General features: G+C 47.2%; 1 protein-coding gene across 1 annotated transcript; it reads left to right on the top strand.

Annotated features, from left to right (window-relative positions):
• The first annotated feature begins 1,161 nt into the window (after positions 1 to 1,161).
• Positions 1,162 to 24,028, top strand: TRIM35 (tripartite motif containing 35). The gene is made up of 6 exons (XM_040243512.1): positions 1,162 to 1,690; positions 13,100 to 13,195; positions 15,284 to 15,514; positions 15,841 to 15,863; positions 16,686 to 16,804; positions 18,326 to 24,028. The coding sequence occupies exons 1-6, from the start codon at positions 1,256 to 1,258 to the stop codon at positions 18,901 to 18,903; spliced, it is 1,482 nt and encodes a 493-aa protein (XP_040099446.1). The 5' UTR covers positions 1,162 to 1,255; the 3' UTR covers positions 18,904 to 24,028.
• Positions 24,029 to 24,743: the final 715 nt, after the last annotated feature.

Raw genomic sequence — 24,743 nt, 5'->3', positions numbered from 1 at the left:
TGTTCTCCATAGTGGTTGTACCAGTTTGCATTCTCATCAACAGTGTAAGAGGGTTCCTTTTTCTTCACACCCTCTCCAGCATTTATTGTTTGTAGATTTTTTGCTGGCAGCCATTCTGACCAGCTTGACGTGATACCTCACTGTATCATTTTGATTTTCATTTCTCTAATAATGAGTGATGTTGGGCATCTTTTCATGTGTTTATTAGCCATCTATATGTCTTCTTTGGAGAAATGTCTGTTTAGTTCTTTGGCCCACGTTTTGATTGGGTTGAGAAGCCAAAACTTTTACAATGCAGAGAGATTGCCTGAAGGGTGACATTGTCTCTCTTCCCAGGCTCTTCATCATAGAAACATCCTTGAAATGACAGTTCAAAAATGGCAGTATCTCTGGATAACATACAGGAACACCATACAGGTGGAGAATTGTCTTCCAGCAGAAACTGTTAATGAAAGGAATCCTACATCTGAATGCTGTAAGGTGATCAACCTGAGACAAGTTCAGCGACTCAGACCTGTTGTACCTGGCGGGAAAATTCAGCCTGGACTGTAGTTTCCATAGCTAACTTTGCAGACGTCTTTGATCTCTATTTCACTCAGGAGGAAATAGATTTTGTTAAAGATTGTGACTTGCCTGCCTGCCCAAACAAGACAAGAATTGGGTCTTCTCAGAGGTCTTCCACTGCCCCCTGCTCTCGCTTCTTCCTTACCCCAGCAGGCAGGAACTAAACAGGCCAAAATAAGTGAACAACTAATTCAAGGGCGTGCATAGATCTTTCAAAGGGGGCACTGCAAACTCAAGCGGTGAAAACGCTAACAACGCTGTAAGATCACACTGTACTCGGAACCAGGAAGTAAGGAGCTCTGGCTTCTCCCACCTCGCGGGCCTGAGATTTCCGGGAACTAAGGAAGTGTCTCCTAGACTTCATTTTCCATTTGAAATCGGAAGTAGGTTTCAATGCTGCGGAAGCCCTTGAGCACGGACGGGTAGCTTTTTCTTGGCTAAACTTGACGGGCACGCCTAGAACCCGCGCAGACCGCAGAGCAGACGGGCTGCGCCCCACTCTTCCGGGATTTCCCGAGCTGACCGGAACTGGGGCGGAGCCTCCTAAGCACACCCCGAGCAATTGGCCGGGGCCGCTGTCGCTCAGTGCTCCGAACGGAAGAGGGTGGGCGCCTCTCTCAGGGTCCAGAGAGCAGTCAGGCGGGTGGGAGGGACTGGAGCGAAAGTTACCGGCTCGAGACCCGGGAAGGCTATGGAGCCAGGCCCCACCGCGTCCCCTGGGCCTTCCCGCTCCTTCAAAGAGGAGCTGCTGTGCGCCGTCTGCTATGACCCCTTCCGCGATGCCGTGACCCTGCGCTGCGGCCACAACTTCTGCCGCGGGTGCGTGACCCGCTGCTGGGAGGTTCAGGTGGCGCCCACCTGCCCGGTGTGCAAGGACCGCGCTGCCCTCGCCGACCTGCGCACCAACCACACCCTCAACAACCTGGTGGAGAAGCTGCTGCGCGAGGAGGCCGAGGGCGCGCGTTGGACCGGCCACCGCTCCCCGCGCCTCTGCCGCCTGCACCGCAGCCAGTTCAACTTCTTCTGCCTCGACGACAAGGAGCTGCTGTGCTGCTCGTGCCAGGCCGACCCCCGGCACCAGGGACACCGCGTGCAGCCGGTGAAGGACACCGCCCACGACTTTCGGGTAAGAGTTTCTGCGGGCGAGGGTTGGCAGAGCGCGCACGTGGACCGGAACCTAGCATCCTGACCCCGCTGCTCCTGCACTCCAGCCTGCCAGGGCTGGGTGTGCCTAGTCCTGTCCCTCTTCTCCCTGCCAGCTTGCTAGTGCCTTCTCAGGACCCCGTCTTCTTCTGGTAACATACAGAGCCTACATCGAGCACCGCCCAAGGGGTCTGAGATGGAGGAGAGACTGTCAACAGGAAGTCTGAGAATTGGGGTTACAAGATGTTCTTAAGACCGCCCGCCCACCTCTGAAGGGCTGAGGCTCTGCACCCTTTCTACCAGGCGACTGTGGCTCATGCCCATTTTAGAAGCACAGGTTGAGTAAGTCCAGTAACCCTGGAACTTGGTACACAGAAGGCAGAGGTGCAGCACCCGAAGTCCTGGTCAAGGATATGGAGCTTTTAGGTCTCCCCCGAAGCCTGGAAGGCTGCAGTCCATGGGGTCGCTGAGGGTCGGACACGGCCGAGTGACTTCACTTTCACTTTTCACTTTCATGCATTGGAGAAGGAAATGGCAAGCCACTCCAGTGTTCTTGCCTGGAGAATCCCAGGGACCGGGGAGCCTGGTGGGCTGCCATCTATGGGGTCGCACAGAGTCGGACACGACTGAAGTGACGTAGCAGCAGCAGCAGCACCTCCCTCACCTACTTCCTGGGCCCCATGTATTGGATAGCTCTGGGGAGGCCTCTGGCCATGGCCAGCTAGTATACCCTGGATCACTCTCTCAGCATATCCCATGCCTGGAGTTTCACTGGTTATAAATAAAGGAGCTCCAATATTTTGGCCACTTGATGTGGAAAGCCAACCCACTGGAAAAGACCCTGATGCTGGAAAAGATTGAGGGCAGGAGGAGAAGGGGACCACAGAGGATTAGATGGTTGGATGGCATCATCGACTCAATGGACAGGCGTTTGAGCAAACTCTGGGAGATGGTGAAGGACAGGGAAGCCTGGGGTGCTGCAGTCCATGGGGCCACAAAGAGTCAGACATGACTGAGTGACTGAACAAGAAAAATAAAGGAGCAACTTATAAGGGAAAACTAACATGAAGTTTTTGGCATAGGAAGGAAAATGATCAGGAAATAAAGGTTAGCCAGCTCAGGAGTTTTCAGAATTTTTGACCTTTGCTGGCCCATTGTTGTTGTTCAGTCACTCAGTCGTTTCTGATTGTGACCCCATGGACTGCAGCACACCAGGCTTCCCACAGTGAGAAATATTTTTTTACGTTGTGACTCAGAACAGCCACATGTATGTATCATGTTCTGTATCAGTGGAAACAAAAATTCTGTGAAAATCTCTATTGTAGTCTGGCATTTTCTGTCATTATATTTTAAAAATTGCACAGGCTATAAAACATTATTTTATCACCTACTAATACCAACTAATACATAGGTCAGACCCACAGTTTGGAGAACACTGGTTAGCTATTCTGAAGATGAGTGTATTGAAAATAAGTGTATTTCAAAAAGTTGAAAATAATTCTATAAGAATGCCTGTTCTTCAGATACTGTTTTAGTTTGTTTTAATGCCTTTGTTGTTGTTGTTTAGTCACTAAGCTGTGTCTGACTCTTTTATGACCTGATGAACTGTAGCTTACCAGAGTCCTCTGTCCATGGGATTTTCTAGGCAATAATATTGGAGTGGGTTGCCATTTCCTTCTCCAGGGGGTCTTCCTGACCCAAGGATCGAACCCGTGTCTCCTGCATTGACAGGCGGGTTCTTTACTGCTGAGCCACCAGGGAAGTTCACAGTGGAAGTAGACAGTTCCATATACATTTTGGCAAAGTTCAAGTGAAGGAGAGTGTCATCCACATGCTTATTTGAAGAGTGTTTGAACAGTGGCCCACAGCAATGCTTTTTCTTATTTCACCGGACAGAACTGCCAGGTCCTGATTTGAGACAGCCAATGTATTAATAAGTGTGGGCATTCTGGGCATCCTGGGGGCTGGTGTCGAGGTAAGGGGACACCATGGATCAAGTCGTGATGAGTCACTGTGGGGCTGGCAGATATAGATCAGGAAGGTGGGTGGGGGTCAAGGCCAAGAACACTAAGGCAGAACCTCCAGGTCAGGGCTAAGCCAGGATTCAAGATCAGTGAGCCAGGTACCAGGAAGTACATACGGTCTAATGACCTGTTACTGTTTATTCAACAGATGTCTTGTACTGCTAGGCCCTGGGTATACTGCACAACAGGAGCTGAACAGTAATTCATATCTTCACGGAGCTTTAAGCAAAGACCCAAGGAATAAGGAGGTGTTAGCCAGGCTTTCGTGCATTGGAGAAGGAAATGGCAACCCACTCCAGTATTCTTGCCTGGAGAATCCCAGGGATGGGGGAGCCTGGTGGGCTGCCATCTATGGGGTCACACAGAGTCGGACACAACTGAAGCAACTTAGCAGCAGCAGCCAGGTGAAAGGGGTCAGGGAAGGTATTTCAGGCAGTGGCATGTGTAAGGGTCCAGAGGAGGGAGGCCAGATTTTCTAGTACCTAGAGAATTTCAGGGTGAGAAAGAATGAGGATGGAGATGCAGAAGGAGCCAGGAGGTCCCAGGCTTATCCTTTATCCTGAAGACTGTAGAGAGAGGACTTCCCTGGTGGTCCCATGTTTAAGACTTCACCTTCCATTGCAGGGGGTGCGAGTTTGATCTCTGGTTGGGGAGACAAGATCCCACATGCCTCGAGTCCAAAAAGAAAACAACACCCCAAAACATAGAACAGAAGCAATATTTTAACAAATTCAGTAAAGACTTTAAAAATGATCCACATCAAAACAAAAAATCTCAAAAAACCCCCCAAAAGACTGGGAAGTAGTGGGAGTGTTTTAAGCAGAGGAAGGATGCCATCCGAGCAGTGATCACTCAGGACAGTGTCTGAGGGGCCAAGGAGTCCAGTCCCAAAGATCTGAGGAGTGTGCTCAGCCTGGTGCCAACTGTCATCACTTGTATTAGACAGCTGTGTGCCAGGGCTGTCCTGGGTGCTGAGGCTGCAGAGGTCAGTAAACCAGAGCCCTCGCCCCATGGAGCTGGGGGAATTCAGCCAGCAGAGAGTCAAGTTGTAGTTCTGGATGATTGGAGTAGGTGGAGGTGTAGGGAGAGTAGCATGGGAAGGCAGGAGAGGTGAGAAAGGGCCAATGGGGAGCCCAAAAAGCTTTTGCATGGGGGTTTGGCAGTTTGATTTGTGTGTTGGAGACTGCTTTGGCAACCACATGAGATACTCCACCAAAAATAACAACCATACCAGACAACATCCTTTTTAAAAAAAATTATGTATTTATTTTTGTCTGTGCTGAGTCTTCGTTGCTGCATGCAGGTCTTCTCCAGTTGTGGCAAATAGGGGCTACTCTCTGGTTGCAGCACATAGGCTCAGTTGCCCACACTTCGTTGCTCCGCAGCGTGCGGGATCTTCCTGGACCAGGGATTGAACCTGTGTCCCCTGTACTGGCAGGGAGATTCTTAACCACTGAGCTACCAGGGAAGTCTGCAGCCAATACTTTTTGAGCACTTACTATGTACCAGGTACTCTTAAGTGTTTTTGTCAACACATTTAGTCCTCACAAAAACTCTATGAGATTGTGTATTAGTTTCCAATTGCTGTTGTCATAAATTGCCACAAACTGTGGTTGAACATAGCACAGATTTGTTATCCCACCGTTCTGGAGGTCAGAAGTCCAAACATCAAGGTGTTGGCAGGACTCTGTGCCTTTTGGAAGCCAGAAGAGGGTTTCTTTCATTGTCTTGTCCAGCTTTGTGAGGCCCTTTCCTCCCTCATCCTGAAGTACATCGTTCCAGCTTCTGCTTCTGTTGTCTCATTCTCTTCTCTGACTCCCTCAAGAAAAGACCCTCATGATTACAGGGAGCCCCTGTGGACAATCCAGGATGATCTCCCAATCTTAAAGTCCATATTTTAATCACATCTACAAAATCACTTTTGCCACACGAGGTAACACATTCCCAAGATTAGGACGAGGACATCTTTGGAGGAAAGTATAGCAACCCACTTTCACTGCAGTATTCTTGACTGGAGAATCCCATGGAAAGAGGAACCTGGTGGGCTACAGTCCATGGGGTTGCAAAGAATTGGATGCAACTTAGCACACATTTCTGGAGGAACTGGTATTCAGCTTACTACACCTGGGTACTATTCTTCCCATTTTACAGACAGTAATACTGAGTCTCAGAGAGATTAAGTAACTTGTCTAAAGCCAGAGCAGTTACTGTAGAGTCCACCTGGGGCCTTGCTCTGCTCTTACTCCAGTGAGTGACATTGATAGACCCTTCTCTGGTGTCGGGCTAAGGTCTTCCCTACCAGCCCAATTTTCCAGGAGCTGTGAGGGCAGCTGCCTCTGTGTTTGGGTTCTTAGAGGCTTGTGTGCATGAGGGCCCCCATCAGTGGGCCAGCAGGTATGAACTGAGTGCCTGCTCTGTGCCAGGCCAATCCCTTGCCTTCTTGGAGTCAGGTGGGCATTATCGAATATGTGCATGTATCCTCAGTTGCTCAGGTTTGCCCGACTCTTTTTCGACCCCATGGACTATAGCCTGCCAGGCTCCTCTGTCCATGGGATTCTCCAGGCAAGAATACTGGAGTGGGTTGCCATTTCCTTCTCCAGGGGATCTTCTGGACCCATTTCCTGAATTGGCAAGCAGATTCTTTACCGCCTGAGCCACCAGGGAGCAGTGGATGAAAGCCTCTGCCTCTGCAGAGCAAGCCTTCATTCTGTCTGCAATTTATGGAGCATCAGTGTGCTTGGTGAGAGGACCAGGCATGAGGACCTATCCCCAGGAAGCCTGCAGCCTTTCCAGGAATGTGAGACAATGATGCTGGGTATGAAGTAAAAGTGTCCATGGAGGGGCAACTAAACTACACTGGGGAAATCAAAGCAGGGTTCTAGAGGAAGTGGGGGAGGGGCCCAAGTCGAGTTTTCAAGGCCATGTTGGGATAGTTGCGTGAAGCAGGTGGGGATTGGATAGAAGCAGCAGTCTATGTGGAAGGACATGCTGTAAAGCTTTAAATACTGTAGAAGATTATCTTTATGACCTCAGTGGAGGGAAGTATTTCTTAAAACCAAGGAGCACTAATTCTGATTTGTCAACGTGGATTAGTGGTGCTGATCTTGATCTTCACATAAATGGGATGAAACTGTATGTACTTTCCTGCAAAATAATATATACATATACTTTTTGACTCATCTATGTATCAGTCAGTTCAGTCCCTCAGTTGTGTCTGACCCTTTGCGACCCCATGAATCGCAGCATGCCAGGCCTCCCTGTCCATCACCAACTCCTGGAGTTTGCCCAAACTCAATCGAGTTGGTGATACCATCCAGCTATCTCATCCTCTGTCATCTCATTCTCCTCCAATCCTCAATCCCTCCCAGCATCAGGGTCTTTTCCAGTGACTCAACTCTTCGCATGAGGTGGCCAAAGTATTGGAGTTTCAGCTTCAGCATCAGTCCTTCCAATGAACACCCAGGACTGATCTCCTTTAGGATAAACTGGTTGGATCTCCTTGCAGTCCAAGGGACTCTAAAGAGTCTCCTCCAACACCACAGTTCAAAAGCATCAATTCTTTGGAGCTCAGCTTTCTTCACAGTCCAACTCTCACATCCATACATGACCACTGGAAAAACCATAGCCTTGACTAGATGGACCTTTGTTGGCAAAGTAATGTCTCTGCTTTTTAACATGCTATCTAGGTTAGTAATAACTTTTCTTCCAAGGAGTAAGCATCTTTTAATTTCACGGTTGCAGTCACCATCTGCAGTGATTTTGGAGCCCAGAAAATAAAGTCTGACACTGTTTCCACTGTTTCCACATCTATTTGCCATGAAGTGATGGGACCAGTTGCCATGATCTTCGTTTTCTGAATGTTGAGCTTTAAGCCAACTTTTTCTCTCTCGTCTTTCACTTTCATCAAGAGGCTTTTTAGTTCCTCTTCACTTTCTGCCATAAGGGTGATGTCATCTGCGTATCTGAGGTTATTGATATTTCTCCCAGCAATCTTGATTCCAGCTTGTGCTTCCTCCAGCCCAGCGTTTCTCATGATGTACTCTGTATATAAGTTAAATAAGCAGGGTGACAATATACAGCCTTGATGTACTCCTTTTCCTATTTGAAACCAGTCTGTTGTTCCATGTCCAGTTCTAACTGTTGCTTCCTGACCTGCATATAGGTTTCTCAAGAGGCAGGTCAGGTGGTCTGGTATTCCCATCTTGTTCAGAATTTTCTACAGTTTATTGTGATCCACACAGTCAAAGGCTTTGGCATAATCAATAAAGCAGAAATAGATGTTTTTCTGGAACTCTCTTGCTTTTTCCATGATCCAGCGGATGTTGGCAGTTTGATCTCTGGTTCCTCTGCCTTTTCTAAAACCAGCTTGAACATCTGGGAGTTCATGGTTCATGTATTGCTGAAGCCTGGCTTGGAGAATTTTGAACATTACTTTGCTAGTGTGTGAGAAGAGTGCAGTTGTGTGGTAGTTTGAGCATTCTTTGGCATTGCCTTTCTTTGGGATTGGAATGAAAACTGACCTTTTGCAGTCCTGTGCCCACTGCTGAGTTTTCCAAATTTGCTGGCATATTGAGTGCAGCACTTTCACAGCATCATCTTTCAGGATTTGAAATAGCTCAACTGGAATTCCATCACCTCCACTAGTTTTGTTCGTAGTGATGCTTCCTAAGGCCCACTTGACTTTGCATTCCAGGATGTCTGGCTCTAGGTGAGTGATCACACCATTGTGATTATCTGGGTCGTGAAGATCTTTTTTGTACAGTTCTGTGTATTCTTGCCACCTCTTCTTAATATCTTCTGCTTCTGTTAGGTCCATACCATTTCTGTCCTTTATCAAGCCCATCTTTGCATGAAACGTTCCTTTGGTATCTCTAATTTTCTTGAAGAGATCTCTAGTCTTTCTCACTCTATTGTTTTCCTCTATTTCTTTGCACTGATCCCTGAGGAAGGCTTTCTTATCTCCCCTTGCTATTCTTTGGAACTCTGCATTCAAATGGGAGTATCTTTCCTTTTCTCCTTTGCTTTTCACTTCTCTTCTTTTCACAGATATTTGTAAGGCCTCCTCAGACAGCCATTTTGCTTTTTTGCATTTCTTTTCCATGGGGATGGTTTTGATCCCTGTCTCCTGTACAATGTCATGAACCTCTGTCCATAGTTCATCAGGCACTCTATCTATCAGATCTAGGCCCTTAAATCTATTTCTCACTTCCACTATATAATCATAAGGGATTTGATTTAGGTCATACCTGAATGGTCTAGTGGTTTTCCCTACTTTCTTCAATTTAAGTCTGAATTTGGCAATAAGGAGTTCATGATCTGAGCCATAGTCAGCTCCTGGTCTTGTTTTTGCTGACTGTATAGAGCTTCTCCATCTTTGGCTGCAAAGAATATAATTAATCTGATTTTGGTGTTGACCATCTGGTGATATCCATGTGTAGTCTTCTCTTGTGTTGTTGGAAGAGAGTGTTTGCTATGACCAGTGCATTCTCTTGGCAAAACTCTTAGCCTTTGCCCTGCATCATTCTGTACTCCAAGGCCAAATTTGCCTGTTAACTCTAGGTGTTTCTTGACTTCTACTTTTGCATTCCAGTCCCCTATAATGAAAAGATCTTTTTTGGGTGTTAGTTCTAAAAGGTTTTGTAGGTCTTCATAGAACCATTCAACTTCAGTTTCATCAACATTACTGGTTGGGGCGTAGGCTTGGATTACTGTGATATTGAATGGTTTGCTTTGGAAACGAACAGAGATCATTCTGTTATTTTTGAGATTGCATCCAAGTACTGCATTCCGGACTCTTTGGTTGACCATGATGGCTACTCCATTTCTTCTAAGGGATTCCTGCCCATAGTAGTAGATACGATGGTCATCTGAGTTAAATTCATCCATTGCAGTCCATTTTAGTTCGCTGATTCCTAGAATGTCGATGTTCACTCTTGCCATCTCTTGTTTGACCACTTCCAATTTGCCTTGATTCATGGACCTGACATTCCAGGTTCCTATGCAATATTGCTCTTTACAGCATCGGACCTTGCTTCTATCACCAGTCACATCCACAGCTGGGTATTGTTTTTGCTTTGGCTCCATCCCTTCATTCTTTCTGGAGTTATTTCTCTACTGATCTCCAGTAGCATATTGGGCACCTACCAACCTGGGGAGTTCCTCTTTCAGTATCCTATCATTTTGCCTTTTCATACTGTTCATGGGGTTCTCAAGGCAAGAATACTGAGGTGGTTTGCCATTCCCTTCTCCAGTGGACCACATTCTGTCAGACCTCTCCACCATCACCCATCCGTCTTGGGTGGCCCCACACGGCATGGCTTAGGTTCACTGAGTTAGAGAAGGCTGTGGTCCGTGTAATCAAATTGGCTAGTTTTCTGTGATTATGGTTTCAGTGTGTCTAGACACACACTGAAACCATAATCACAGAAAATGCGTCTGTATATGTATCAATAATTTATTCCTTATTGCTAAGCAGCTTTCCATATGTAAAAGTTAAAGTGTTAGTTGCTCTGTCTTGTCCAACTCTTTGTGACCCATGGACTGTAGCCCACCAGGCTCCTCTGTCCATAGAATTTACCAGGAAAGAATATTGAGTGGATTGCCATTGCCTTCTCCAGGGGATCTTCCCGACCTGGGGATTGAACCTGGGTCACCTGCATTGTAGGCAGTTTGTTTACCATCTGAACCACCAGGGAAGCCCAGCTTTCCATTTAATAATATCATCATTTATTCACCCATCTCTTGTTGATCGACATTTGGGTCATTTCCAATTTTTGATTTTCCTTAAGTTTTTAAGATGTGTCGTTCAGTTAGACATTTATGGGAGGAAATTTTCATTAACATGCTAGGTTATGTAAGGAGTTGGGCAAAGTATGGCCAGAATTATAAGCTTTTATTCTCCAGAAACAAAGACATTGACAATATGTTTGATGTCAACTAATTTGGAAATAAGATGGCACATTTGGAAACACAGAAGACAACTGGACAACAGAGTAGTAGCTCCCTTAATGAAACAGGTTGGGTAATGTTGTGGTTAACACTGTGGCCTTTATGTTTGGGCAGTTCTGCAGACAGAGCCTGGTCTTGCTGCTAACTATAATTTTGGCATGTGACTTAATTCTTCTGGGCTGCTTTTCTCTTTTATGTGTTAGGAATATAGTGCCTACCTTGCAGAAATAAAAGAATTCAATAGAATGATATCTGTAAAGGACCTGATTTAGTGCCTTGTGCAAAGTGCATGCTCAGTAATCACTGTTCATTAGTGATAATACAGACTTTCCAGGTGGCGCTGGTGGTAAACAACTTGCCTGCCAGTGCATGAGACATAAGACATGTGGGTTTGATTCCTGGGTCAAGAAGATCCCCTGGAGGAGGGCACAGCAACCCACTCCAGTGTTCCTGCCTGTAGAATCCCATGAACAGAGGAACCTGGCAGGCTATGGTCCATGGGGTTGCAAAGAGTCAGACATGGCTGAAGTGACTTAGCGTAGCACAGCGATAATACAATCATTGGTAAATCTCACCAGCGAGCAACTCAGAGAAGGGCACATATTAGGGCTGGGACTTGCTGAATTGAAGCAGAACTCTCCAAGTGATTAAAAAGTTTGAGAAAGACAAGGGACTTGTTACCCCTTCCCTCTTCATTGCCCTAACTTGAGGTTGAAGGGCAGAGGGTCGGGTGTGTTCTTTGGGGCTAGCACAGCCCTGGGTAATGTGTGTGGGCAGTTGCTTTACCCCTGACATTCACAGTTATTTCACAAATCATGGGATTTTTCTTTGGGATAATATTACATAACTTTGCTACAAAACATCTCGTCCCATCAAATAACACATTGGGATGACATTTCAGTGGTTTTGTGGGACACTTATGCTAATGTTATTTTGCTATTGAAGTGACACACCTTAGAGATATTACAGAAAACAATATTTTTTAAAAATCTGTTAAATATTGTCAAGAAGAACATAAGGATGACCAGAATGAATTGAAAAAAAAAACTAAACCTGCAGTAAAGGAAATCACTGTTTATTTTCTGTAGAAGTGTGTTTAAAAGAATAGACTGTTGAGTAGGACACATGAGCTAGTTATCTACTGCTGTGGGACAAATTACCCCAAACATAGTGGCCTCAAACAAAAATGTCTACTGTCTCATGGTGTCTGTGGGTCAGGAATCGAGCATGACTGGATGGGTGTTTCTGCCTCAGGGTCTCAATGGTGCGGCAGTGTGGACCAGGGCTGCAGTCTCATCTGAAAGCCCGAGGAGGCCAGGATCCCCACTCAGGCTCACTTATGTGGTCGGCAGCAGGATTCAGGTCTTCATGGGCTGTTGGTTAGATACCCTTACTTCCTATCCCCATGGGCTGCTCTGTTGGTTGGATCACTTCCATCTGATAGGGAGCAAAAGAGGGTGAGAAAGGGTCAGTGCAGGCTTTTTGTCACCTCAGCTCATCTCCCGTCACTTTTGCCATATTCTGTTGATTAGAAGCATGTCTTCTGTAGATCCAGCCCTCAGGGAGGGGCTTTCAGCAGTGCAGTACTGGGAAGGGGGATCCTTAGAGTCATTTTCAAGGCAGCTGCCTGCAGTCTGGCCCCAGTGATTGATGTCCCTCCCACCTGCAGAGCACTCCCACCCCCTCCCAGGATCCCCAGTCATCTTGTCCCATTATAGCATTAGCTCAGAGTCCAGAATCTTGTCATCTAAACCAGGCCTAGGTGGGGATGAGGCTTTAGGGACTAAAAACACAGCTTAAAGTTACCACTCTGTTAACTATCTACATAGCATTTACATTGTACTTACAACTACTTACACAGACTTTTATACTAGCACTGAAGCATTTTTACATAAGGGACTTAAGCATCGTGGGATTTCAGTATCTGTGGGGATCCTAGGAGCAACCCAGGATGACTGTGGTTTAGACAAGGTCCTGTGGGAAGAACTGGGTTAACCTCGTGATTAGACCTGTTCTTTCATGACTGTAAACCTGTCCAGTTCGTGAAGTTGTGAAGGGGGCCTGTGAGCACATTGTTCACTCCGCCTGCTTTAGGCTTAGCAGGATGTCCTTCTGTTCTGTCCTGTGACCAGCATGGAAACTAGTCCCTGTACCTCCTCAGCTGTTTCCCTATCTGTATCAGGTGTAAACAAAGGTGCTGGGTTAGAGGGTATCGGAGGCCCTTTGTGCTGTACACCATCAGGTGCAGGATCAGAGCTGAGCTTACCCCACTGTGTCCCCCAGCATGTAGCTGGACTGGGTTCAGTAAATAATGGTCGAGAGGTACCCACAGTGAAGTGCACCTCCAGCTGTGATGTGGCGTGCTGCATCCCTGCCCGGCCTCTCCCCCTAACCCACCTCCTTCTGGTCCCTCTTGGCAGGCCAAGTGCAGGAACATGGAGCATGCACTGCGGGAGAAAGCCAAGGCCTTCTGGGCAATGCAGCGCTCCTATGAGGCCATTGCCAAGCACAATCAGGTGAGTGAACACTGGGGCTGAGGGTGCAGATGGGCACACCTGGACTACCGTGGGGTAGAGGTGCGGGTGGTCTGGCCCTGGCCATGGCTGCTGCTACAAGGTCAGCCTTCACCAGCCCTGCTGGCGAGCACAGCTGTGCCCTTGGGTGCTGATTGTGACGTCATGGCATCTTTAAACACCTGGGCATGGCCACGCCAGCGACCACCAAGCGGCTTCCGCAGCCTCCTGTGTCTGTGAACTCAGACTGATGACAGGTGTCATGCTGCACCACCCGCTGGGGTTCTCAAACCAGCGACACCCCCATTCTCACACCTCACATCCACCGTCTCCAGAATGCACCTGTCCATTGATCGCCCTCTCCACTCCCGGCACCTGTTCCAGGTCCCCATCGCCTCTGCCTGCCCTCCTATCTGGGCCCCATGCTTTCGCTCTTGTATGCAGTCCACACTCCTTGCAGTGGACTGATCTTTTAAATAAAATAGATGGGTTGTGTCACTCTTCTGCTTAAAACTGTCTAGTTCAAGCTCCTCACCATGGCCTCAAGGGTCCTCATCCAGCCCCTATGCCCCCCAGCTCCATCTCCCCCCGAGCTTGGCCAGTGCCGTCTGTGGAATGCACTGGGGATAGCTGGGTTGTGTTCGTATGTCCAAGTGACAGCCCCTGTCTGTCCATCCCAGCTGCTGTAGAATTCTCGTGTAATCAGTTGTGGAGAGTCCAGGATTCTGGCTTGATTAATGCTTTTCCTCTCAATTCAGTCCATCCTGGTGGATGAGAGGTGAAAGTTTGTGTCTTCCCCTTTAATGAGAGGCTCTGGCCAGTGTGAGGCTGGCTGGAGCTGACTTTGCACTGGCTGGCTTTTCCTGTCCACTCTATTTTTTATCCCCCTGTGTGATAAGAATCCTCCCAAATTTCACTCTCTCCCACTGTACATTGTCAGTCTTTTTACCTGATATTTCAACTATGCCGTCTCTCCTCCTATGCTTTTCTTTGGTTATTAAAGTAAGTTATTAAAGTAAGTGTGCTTCCTTTCATAAGAATAACAGCTATCTGTATTTTTTCTGTGAATGTTCACATTCTTTTTCTTGGGATGTTTGTCTTTTCTTCTTGTAGAGACTTAAGAGCACTTTGTATATGAAGAATAGCAATCTCATATATGTTGGAAATATTTTTCCTAGTTTGCCTTTTTTCAGTAAATTGTGCATGCGTGCCCAGTCATGTCCAACTCTTCGTGACCCCATGGACTTTAGCCCTCCAGGCTCCCCTGTCAGTGGGATTTTCCAGGCAAGAATACTGGTGTAGGGTTCCATTTCCTCCTTTGGGGATATTCCTGACCTAGGGATTAAACCCTTGTCTCCTGCATTGGCAGGCAGATTCTTTACCACTTTGTCATCTGGGAAGCCCTTTCAATAAATCATTTCCCTCCCTTTCAGTGAATCACTTTGTCATATTAGCATGTTATTGATTCAGTTTCAAAATAAATACTTTCTACTACTTTTTTGGGTAAGCATCTATCAGATCTATCAAATTTGAAGTCCTAATATTGGAAGGTGAGTGATTTTTAAAAATCGTTGTTGTTTGCAACAGTTCGCTTCTGTGATTCAGAGTTTCCCTCACTATCGTACAACCTATGCAAGTACAAAATATTATTGAGGAATTTATAGAATTACAGTTGTCCTCTATAAGCACTGATTTTGTTTTATTCATTTATCTAAACAATCTCATTATGCTCTTTGACTTTTTTATTTAAAACATTTCTTTTTTTAAAAAACTTTTGGCCGCACTCTGGGGTCTTCCTTTTGGAGGACCAGCTTAGTTGCCCCAAGCCATATGGGATCTATGTCCCATGGACTGAAAGGGGGATTTTCAACCACTGGACCACCAGGGAAGTCCCTATGCCGTTTGACTTACTTTAAACTTAAAAATATGTGCTAAGAAAGCTGCATCTCTATTTTATCTTCGGAGGTTCTGCGCATGATTTCTTTCCTTAAAAAATGGAGTTCCTTTGCTAAACATCTGGGGGCCACCTGCTGGGTGATGGCTGAGGCTCCGCCCCTCCTCTGTCCCACCCGGCCCCACCCTGTGCTGCAGGTGGAGGCCACCTGGCTGGAAGCACAGATCCGCCGGGAATTTGACAAGCTCCGCGAGTTCCTGCGTGTGGAGGAGCAGGCCATCCTGGATGCCATGGCCAATGAGGCAAGGCAGAAGCAGCACCTGGCGGAGGAGAAGATGAAGCGGCTGACGGAGGACACGGAGGCCTTGGCCCACGAGATTGAGCGGCTGCAGATGGAAATGAAGGAGGATGACGTTTCCTTTCTCATGGTGAGGAGTGCAGCGTCCAGATCTAGTGCCAGGGGCCAGATGTCAGAGGCCAGTGGGGACCCTGAGATCAGCAGCCCTGGCTATATTGTTTTTAAAATATCTGTTTATTTATTAAAGTATTTATTTTTGGGGTGGTATTGCCATCTTAACAATATTATTAATAATTTAATTATAGCAATATTAACCTTAATATTATTATTAATTTAATAATATTAAACTTCTAATCCGTCAGCATGGGATGTATGCCTCCTTTTAAGGTCAGAGGTTTATATGTTTTCTTTGTGTCTACATTTGTGTATCTGGTTTTTTTTTTTTTTTTTTTCCAGAAACACAAGAGCCGAAAACGCCGGTAAGTTGCCAAGTCTGGTAGGGGGAGGGGAAGCGTAGGCAGAAATACCAGGGGGTGCAACCTCAGGTGGCTGCCGGGCCAGGCAGGTGGTGAGGCCAGCTGGTGCAGTACAGAGGCAGCAGTGGGACCAGCCAAGTGGAGAGCCCTCTTTCAAGACACCGACCTCCAGTTTGCAGTGGTGCAGTGTTGTCTTCCTGAGGGTGGAGTGTGACCATCTACTATGTGGGGAGAGATCCAGCATGGTGCTCGTAGTTCTCTGACGGTCAGCCCAACATTTAACCTTGTTTCTTGGTCAGCTCCCCCACCGAGAGTCTCAGGACATACTAGTTTGTGTTGATGGTTGTTGGGGTCACAGAGATGAATATGGAATAATTGTGTCCCAGTCAGAGCTGTACAAAGATGGAAGAGAATGCTTTGGGTGGTAGTGAGTTCCCTGTCACTGGAGGTGTTCAAGCAAAGGCCAGTGACACTTTTAACATGTGGGACTAGAGGGCCCCTAAGGTGCCTTCAGACTCAGACATCGTATGAGCTGATGTGTATGTATCATTTCTGCTCACATGAAATTAAACCATGTCTCAGAACCTCCTGTTTATATTTATTCCAGCGAGGGCAGGAAGGGCTCTAGTACTGAGTCCTGAAGGGTATAAGCCGCCCAATTGGTTCCTACTTCATCTCCCAACAGAGCCCAGTGTAGGTTTGCCTTCAGTAAGGCAGCCAGGAAATGCAGGCCTGAGGCAAGGGATCCTGTTTCCAACTGACTGAGCTAGGCCCAGAACGCCTGGCCCTGGCCCTGCTCCCTAAAGCCCACTTCTCCTTTCCCAGCCTCTTCTGCACGATGGAGCCAGAGCCCATCCAGCCTGGCATGCTCATTGATGTCTGCAAGTACCTGGACTCCCTGAAGTACCGCGTTTGGAGGAAGATGGTTATGTGTGTCGAATCTGGTGAGTGGGGGCCCCAGGCAGGTGTAAGATGCCGGGGGAGGTCGTGCTGGGCAGAAGGCCAGCTGAACGAACTCCTTCCCGCTTCCCGCCCCATAAGATCTCCTCCTCCCTGCACTGGTCACCTTTCCAGCCTCTTTCACACAGGTCCCTGTGCCCTGCTCCACTCCATGTCCTGCTGCTCAAACCATTCCTGACAGAGCACCTTCCTCTTTTGGGTCCTGACACTTGGCCACCTCTCCAGAAAGAGCAACTGACTTCCCTTTCTATCCATATTGTATATATAATGAAACAGAAGAGCTCCTCAGTTTAGGGCAGCCTCTCCCAAGGTGATGCTAGCCCATGCAAGTCACTGTGGACTGAATGTGTCCCCAACCAAATTTGTATGTTGAAGGCCTAACCTCTGTGTGATGGAATTTGAAAGCAGGGCCTTTGAGAGGTGATCATAGTTAGAAGAGGTCATGTGGATGGGGCCCTCTGATGATCAGATTAGTGTCCTTTTAAGAAGAGACACCAGAGAGCTAGCTTCTTTTCTCTCTCGCCCTCTGCCTTATGAGGACACAGTAAGAAGGCAGCCATCTGTAAACCAAAAAGAGGGCCCTCACCAGAATGTAAGCATGCTGGATCCCTGGTCTCAGAATTCCAGAAGCAGAACCATGAGAAATACTGTCCTGTTGTTTAAGCCACCCCATCTCTGATAGTTTTGCAGTAGCATCCCAGACTGAGACGTGATTTTATGGGGGGAAATGTCAGTGACCAGGGGCATGTCACATGCTTTTCTAAGGTGATACAGGCATCTCGTGAGGTTCACTGGCTTCCTGTGCCTATCCTCACAAAAGGCTGAAGTCTGGATGCTTTAAAATGACAGAATTTTATTCTCATGGTTCCAGAGGGTAGAAGTCTAAAGCCAAGGTGTCCGCAGGGCCACACTGCCTCTGAAACCTGTAGGGGAGGATCCTTCTTCGCATCTTCCTAAATTTTGGTATTTTCTGGTGAGCTCGGTGCAGGCAGTTGCAGCACTCTGACCTGTGCCTCCATCATCAGAGGGCTTTTCCCCTCATGTAATTGGTTTTCTCCTTTTTAATAAGGACAACAGTTATATTGGATCAAGAGCCCCCTCTCTTCCCATCTGATCTCATCTTAAATTGTTAACATCTGCAAGAACCTCATTCTCACATAAGGTCACTTCCTGAGGTGCTGGGGTTAAGACTTCAACATAGCTTTTTTTCTAGGGCACATTTTTTTTTCTTGAACTTTATTTTGTATTGGGGTGTAGCTGATTAACAATGTGAGAGTTTCAGGTGAACAGTGAAGGGACTCAGCCATACATATACATGTATCCATTCTCCCCCAAATGCCCCTCCCATCCAGGCTGTGCAGGGCACATTTCAACCCATAATGCAACCCCTAGCCCAGGGCAGCCCCCTTTGTTCACTGGGCCAGGTGGAATACAGTGGGTCAGTTTAGGGGGACCCGAGGCCACAGGCTGGTCTGATTTCCCCACTCTCTTCCCTCTGCACCCAGTGCCTTTCAGCCTTGATCCCAACACCGCGGCTGGCTGGCTCTCCGTGTCCGACGACCTCACCAGCGTCACCAACCACGGCTACCGGGTGCAGGTGGAGAACCCGGAGCGCTTCTCATCGGCGCCCTGCCTGCTGGGCTCCTGCATCCTGTCGCAGGGCTCACACGCCTGGGAGGTGGACCTGGGGGCACTGGCCAGCTGGCGCGTGGGGGTGGTGCGGACGCGCCAGGATGCAGGCACCGAGGGCCACGCGCACAGCTGCTACCATGACGCGCGCTCGGGTTTCTGGTATGTGGGCCGCACGCAGGGTGTGGACGGCGACCACTGCGTGGCCTCGGACCCCGCCACGTCGCCCCTGGTCCCCGCCACCCCGCGCCGCCTGCGCGTGGAGCTGGAGTGCGAGGAAGGCGAGCTGTCCTTCTATGACGCTGAGCGCCACTGCCACCTGTACACCTTCCACGCCCGCTTCGGGGAGGTGCGGCCTTACTTCTACCTGGGCGGCTCGCGGGGTGATGGGCCCCCAGAACCACTGCGCATTTGCCCACTGCGCATCACCATCAAGGAGGAGCTGGACGGCTGAGGACCCTCAGGCCTGCGGGACTCCGCTTGCATCCAGCAGTCAGTCCCATTTCCTTCCTGTCCCTTGCCAAAGCCACGCTTGCCTTGGTACCTCTCTACCGCCTGCCTTCTTACCAGGATCTTCCCACTGACCTACCCTGTCATCTTCTGTGGCTCCAGGCCACGGGCCTCTCCCTCCTTTTTTTGGTCCCTTCTCTCCCCTCCTTTGAAAGTCAGCTAGGAGACATCAGGCTTTTCCCAAAGTTGTGGCATCCTCTGGATGTGAATTTCCTGGTCCAGATTCTAAGATTTCTGGGGATAATGTTTGTTTCTAAAGTGGGTCTGTTTAAAAAAATGTAGGTTTTTTAAAAAGTCATTTTTCAAGTGTTGTGAGGCCAGCAGATGGGAAGGGACTGCTGTGAAAAGAGTTTGTTACTTACAGTTCCTGGGAGAAGGGGTGCTGCGGTGGAGGTGGCCTTGGGGGGGCACCAGGGGAAGCACCAGAGTCCTTGGGAGGCAAGGGGTGTGCTTTTCATGGAAAGGAACAGAGGAGGCAGGGTACTGGGTGAGTGGGTTTATGATCGGCAAGTCTGAGTACTTTTCACAGGTTCTGGGGCATAGTGGCTGCCCCTAGTTGTCCTGAAACTTTGTGGGTTGATTGTGCATGTGTGCGTGCTCAGTCATGTCCTGCTCTTTGTGACTCTGTGGGCTGTACCCACCAGACTCCTCTGTCCATGCAGTTTTTCATTCAAGAATCCTGGAGTGGGTTACCGTTTCCTATTCCATGAAATCTTCCTGATGCAGGGACGGAACTGCATCTCCTGCGTTGGCAGGTGGCTTCTTTACTGCTGAGCCGCCTGGGAAGCCTGTGGGTTGATTAGCACAGGGGATTATTGGCTTGGAGTGGATCCCCGTGAGAGCCTGGCACAGGAGGTGGTTGGGGGCTCGTTTTGCATGTAAAAGATTGACTGCATTCAAAAGGCACACTCACAGGGGAGTTGTTTGTTGTCTGCAGGAACTTGCTGGCCAGAGTGGCCCCAGGAGCCAGAGTGTCAGGAATTCAGAAAAGAAGAAAATATGGTTATTCTAGCACCATTGCCATGGCTTTGGGCAGGACCCATGCCCTGGCTTGTCTGTCACTTTATACTGGTATTTAAAGCTGCTCTGTGGGCCTCGGTGGAGCCCTTCAGGGTGGGGGTGGGGACAAGGCTACCCACCCAGTTGGCTCTAACTTATAGATTAAGACTTCTTGCACAATTTCCTCTGAACAGAGTTTCCAGAGCACTTTAAAAAACATAATTTAAATAGCATGGTTTTCACTTTCCTCATCTGCAAATGAGATGGTAGATCTGGAAGGTGATGGATGCGCTGCAGTTGTGTGGAGGACCTTTCTGTGGTTCCTCTTGCAGAGGTACAGAAGGAGGAGAAGAGGGGCCCTTTGTGTTAGGCGGGAAGGGAGGCGACTCTGTCCAGGGAGGGGGGTTGGTGTCAGGAATGAGGAGGAGGGGGCTCCAGGGCTCCGGTCTTTGCTGACAGCCTGCTCATTCTTGTTGTGCTGCCTTTTACATCTTCATCCTGATTTCTTCTCCCTCTGCTGTGACTCTAGACTCCTGTCTCACCTTTTCGTCTTCACATGCCTGTGGAGAGTTTTTAATTGTCACCTCCTCACTTGTATCCTGGAACAGAGAATGTCTCCCTGTAGGAGCAGTGTTTTAATGGAGGTGTTTTTACCAAAGACTCACACACTTTCTCCTGCTTGTGTCTCCTGGTTCACTGAAATGGACATTTTAAACAGAAATGATGATTCAAAACTAAAAATTGGTTATAAGTGTGATGTGTCCATCATTGGTGGCCAGGGGAGGGAGGTGGTAGCATATACCACTGAGTCAAGGGGACCAGGTGCAGGAGAGGGGTGAGGATGTTGGCAAAGGGGTGGATGTGAGCTGAGTGGCCCCTCTCAAGATGCTCAGATTCAGCAAAGCTCAAGGCACTTTGGACCCAACACATCTGAGTCCAGTGTGCACTTTCTACCATAAAGTATTTATCCAGCCTGTTAAACGCAAATCACTACCTAATAAATCTTGACCTGAAACTATTTTGTTAGTTGTAAACTTTTAAAAATGTTTTTCCTTTCCATCTTAGGTGTTGGAAGGGCTTTGTTTTGTTTTTACAGGATATTGTGGATTGCCTAGGCCCCTTTTTACTAAAATAAAGTGTTTGAGCCAAAGTATACTTTTTTTTTTTGACATTTTCCTTTCAGTGTTCTCATAAGCAAAAAGTTTCATTCACTTTATAGCATGTATTCAGTGTTTTTGTTTTTATCATGGATAATCTATTATATGGATATATACTGCATTTTACTTACCAACTCTTCAGTTGGTGAAAACATTTTGATTGTTTTCACTTTTTGCCATTATGAATGATGCTGCTGTAAACATTTGTGTGCAAGATTTTGTGTGGACATATGTTTTTTGTTTTCTTGGATAGGTAACTAGGTACAGACTTGCTGGATCATGTCCTGACTCTTGTTTAACCTTTTGAGGGACTGCCAGGCCATTTTCCAGTATGGCCGCACCTTTGTATAGTCTTATAATGTAGGGAGGTTCCAGTTGGTCCCTATCCTCGTTAGCACTTGTTACTGTCCATCTTTTAACTTGGGCATCCTAGTAGATGTGAGGTCGTATCTCATTGTAGTTTTGACTTGGATTTCCCTAATGACTCATGGTATGGAGCCTCTTTTCAGGTGCTTATTGTCCATTTGTTTACCTTCTTAGGAGAACTGACTTCAGATCCTTTGCCCATTTTAAAATCTTTTTTTTGTTGTTATTGTTTTTACTATCCAGTTGCGAGAGTTCTTCATACATTCTAGATACAAGTCCCTCATCAAGTGCATGATTGCCAAACATTTCCTACCACTCTGTGGTTGTATTTTCACTTTCTGGAAGGTGTCCTTTGAAGAACAGAAGTTTTCATTTTGGGGTCTGGTTTATTTTTCTTTTTGTTATTTGTGTATCCTGAAACTTTTACCTTTGACACTGCCCTTAAGCCAGTTCTAGGTCTTGGCTCAGGCATGGGCAGCCATCTCAGCATGGGTAGCCATTCTATTGACAAGGAGCCCATTCCTTCTTCCCTTGAGCCCTCCTATCCACATGATATGATGATTGAGTGTGTGCATGGGAGCCCAGGTAAGCTGTACCCAGAAGTTTTATAAGCTGGCGGCATCTTTAGTAAAGAGAAAGCAGCCGGAACCAGAAATCCGAATTCCTACACCCAAGTCCCAACCGTATGATTTATGAGCTACTGAGTCTTCAAGCCTCTGCTCCCTCATCTAAATGAGGATTTGAGGTACCTACCTCAGTTGTTGTAGAGATTAAATGAGGGGATTTGGGGAGTACAAATGCTTTGTATTATGTCCTAAACATACTATAGACTGAATGCATGTTGGCTAGTTCTTCAAAAAGTGGAAGATTTTGAATGTTGACATGGTTCATGTTAAGGAAAAACCCCAAAGGAAATTGAGAAATGAACATTGGAAGTGCTTAAATTTTTTGAGACTGGAAGGTTATAGACATAAAACTTATGTTTATTAAAAACAATGTGGGAAAATGGTTATGTTGTAATGACTGAGAAGAGTAGGATTTATACATATAGACATGCAACACACAATTTGTCTCTAATTTGTGTGTGTTGTTGATGAGATCACCCACTTATGTGGCTGTAAATTCAAACGGTACAAAAGAACAGCCTTTCCCACTTCTGCCCAGACACTCAGCCCCCCTCTTTGTGGACAGTCATATTACCGTGAAAAAAATCCTTCCAGAGGGATTTCATGTACAGCAGTATTCTGCTGTGAGTATATTCTGGTTCCTCCGATACACTATAATTTAAAAGCAGATACTTGGGGGCTCCCCTGGTGGCTCAGTGGTACAGAATCCTCCTGCCAGTGCAAGGAGACATGGGTTCTATCCCTGGTCCAGGAAGATCCCACATGCCATGGGGCAACTAAGCCTGTGCGCCACAACAACTGAATCTATACCCCTAGAGCCTGTGCTCTGCAACGAGAAGCCATCACAATGAGAAACCTGTGCACCGCAACTAGACAGTAGCCAGTGCTCACAGCAACTAGAGAAAAGCCTGCGCAGCAGCGAAGACCCAGCACTACCAAAAATAATAAAAGCAGATATTCGAGGTCTGTATCTCTAAGCAACCCAACAAAAGGAGACAACTCAAAGGATGTTATTAAGATAATCTCCTCCCCTTTAAGAGGAGGTTTGTCATGGATGTTTTCATGTAGTCAGTTCAACTGGTGCATTCAGCTTCTTGTTTATTTCACCGTAAGGTTTTAAAACGGGGAAAAAACAAAGTGGAATTTTAGCTACTCATGACATAGAAGACAAACCTTACACTTGAGACCTCAACATACGTTTTAAAAATCTCAATCCTTACCAAAGTATCTAGTGACCTACATAGCTAGTGTGTTAGTGGGGGATGAATGACCCAGGTTAAAAGTCTGCCTCAGCTACTGTGTGACCTTGGGAGAGTTACCTAACTTCTCAGCGCCTTAGTTTCATTATGTGAAAAACGGAGATCTTAAGATGAGTGGAGATAATAACCTACCTCATAAGGTGGTCGTGAGATTAAGTGAGCAAATGTATAAAACAGGACAAAATCTGACATGTACTTGGCAGTTGAGAGTTCACTGTTGTTTTACTTGGCTGTGCTACTCTGGTACTTCAGATAAAGCCATTCAATTTCTCATCAGTTAACAGGGAAATGAAGGCATGCGCATGATTTTTTCAAGGTCTTTTCCAGTTCTAATGTCCTTTGATTCACAATTTGCGTCACTAGCAAAGGCTGGTATCCTGCACACAGTAGGCGCTGCTGATTCCAGGTGCTGCAGCTGACCAGCTTTCAAGAACCTGAGTGTGGTTTGGTACCAGCAGCCTTGTTTCCTCATGTGTTGAGTCTGGAGAAAAAACTAAATAGTCATCATGTTTGAAGGATGGCAAGGTTGTTCCAGAGAGGAGCAAGTCTTGGGAAATTGTTCCTAAGATTAGTAATCAATCATGCACAATAAAATTGGACAGTCCTGTTTCACAGATGGTTCATGTGCTTGTATGTGCAAGATTAAAGATGTCAAATATTGACTCGAGTGCACTGTGAATATGATCTTTGTGGCCTCAGAGCTGCTGGATTGGGCAAAAGATGACTGATTGTTCGTGGTGGGGACTATAGTAGGTCCCTTCAATTTTCAAAAAGAAAATGCATCTTCTTACAAGGTTCTATGCCTCCTATTCCTTCCCCAGCCACGCCTGGAGGACCCAGCAAGACAGATCACTGGCTATTAAAGCCTGATTCCCTAGCACATGGGAAGTGCTCCTGTGGGTGCCATCAGTCCCTGTTTGTGGGTGTTGCTTGGGTGGGTTTCTTTCTCTAGGGAACAGGCTGAGGATGGGAAATTCAGGTTTCTATGGATACTGGGCTAGTTGGGATTTGTGTCATGTATTTCAGAGACAGTCTAGGAACAACGTGGGCTCAGGAGGAACATAGAGGCACGTGGAAACAGTTGGAGGGCATGGGTAGGCAAGCTCCATTTCAGCCCTTCTCCGGGGACGCGGATCTGAGATCCCCACCCTTTGGAGAGGCTGCAACTTGGAGCATGAGGATCCAGGGAGGTGGTGTGCGAAACGCACCCCCTACAGGATGTGGCAGGTACTGAGAGCTCTACAAAAGTTAATACCCTTTTGCTTCCCTTTTTATCTCAGCAATTCCCTCTCTAGGGGGTCTTCCCTACCCAGGGATCGAACCCCAGGTCTCCTGCATTGCAGACAGATTCTTTACTGACGAGCCACCAGGGTAGCC

This window comes from Oryx dammah, unplaced genomic scaffold (genome assembly GCF_014754425.2).
Source record: "Oryx dammah isolate SB20612 unplaced genomic scaffold, SCBI_Odam_1.1 HiC_scaffold_1, whole genome shotgun sequence".
In the NCBI taxonomy this organism is placed as follows: domain Eukaryota; kingdom Metazoa; phylum Chordata; class Mammalia; order Artiodactyla; family Bovidae; genus Oryx; species Oryx dammah.
This window is presented reverse-complemented; position numbering and strand designations above follow the sequence as displayed.

Coding starts and splice junctions, on each gene's coding strand:
- TRIM35 (XM_040243512.1), top strand. CDS start 1,256: ATGGAGCCAGGCCCCACCGCGTCCCCTGGGCCTTCCCGCTCCTTCAAA. Junction 13,196..15,283: donor CCATTGCCAAGCACAATCAG/GTGAGTGAACAC, acceptor CCTGTGCTGCAG/GTGGAGGCCACCTGGCTGGA. Junction 15,864..16,685: donor CACAAGAGCCGAAAACGCCG/GTAAGTTGCCAA, acceptor CTCCTTTCCCAG/CCTCTTCTGCACGATGGAGC.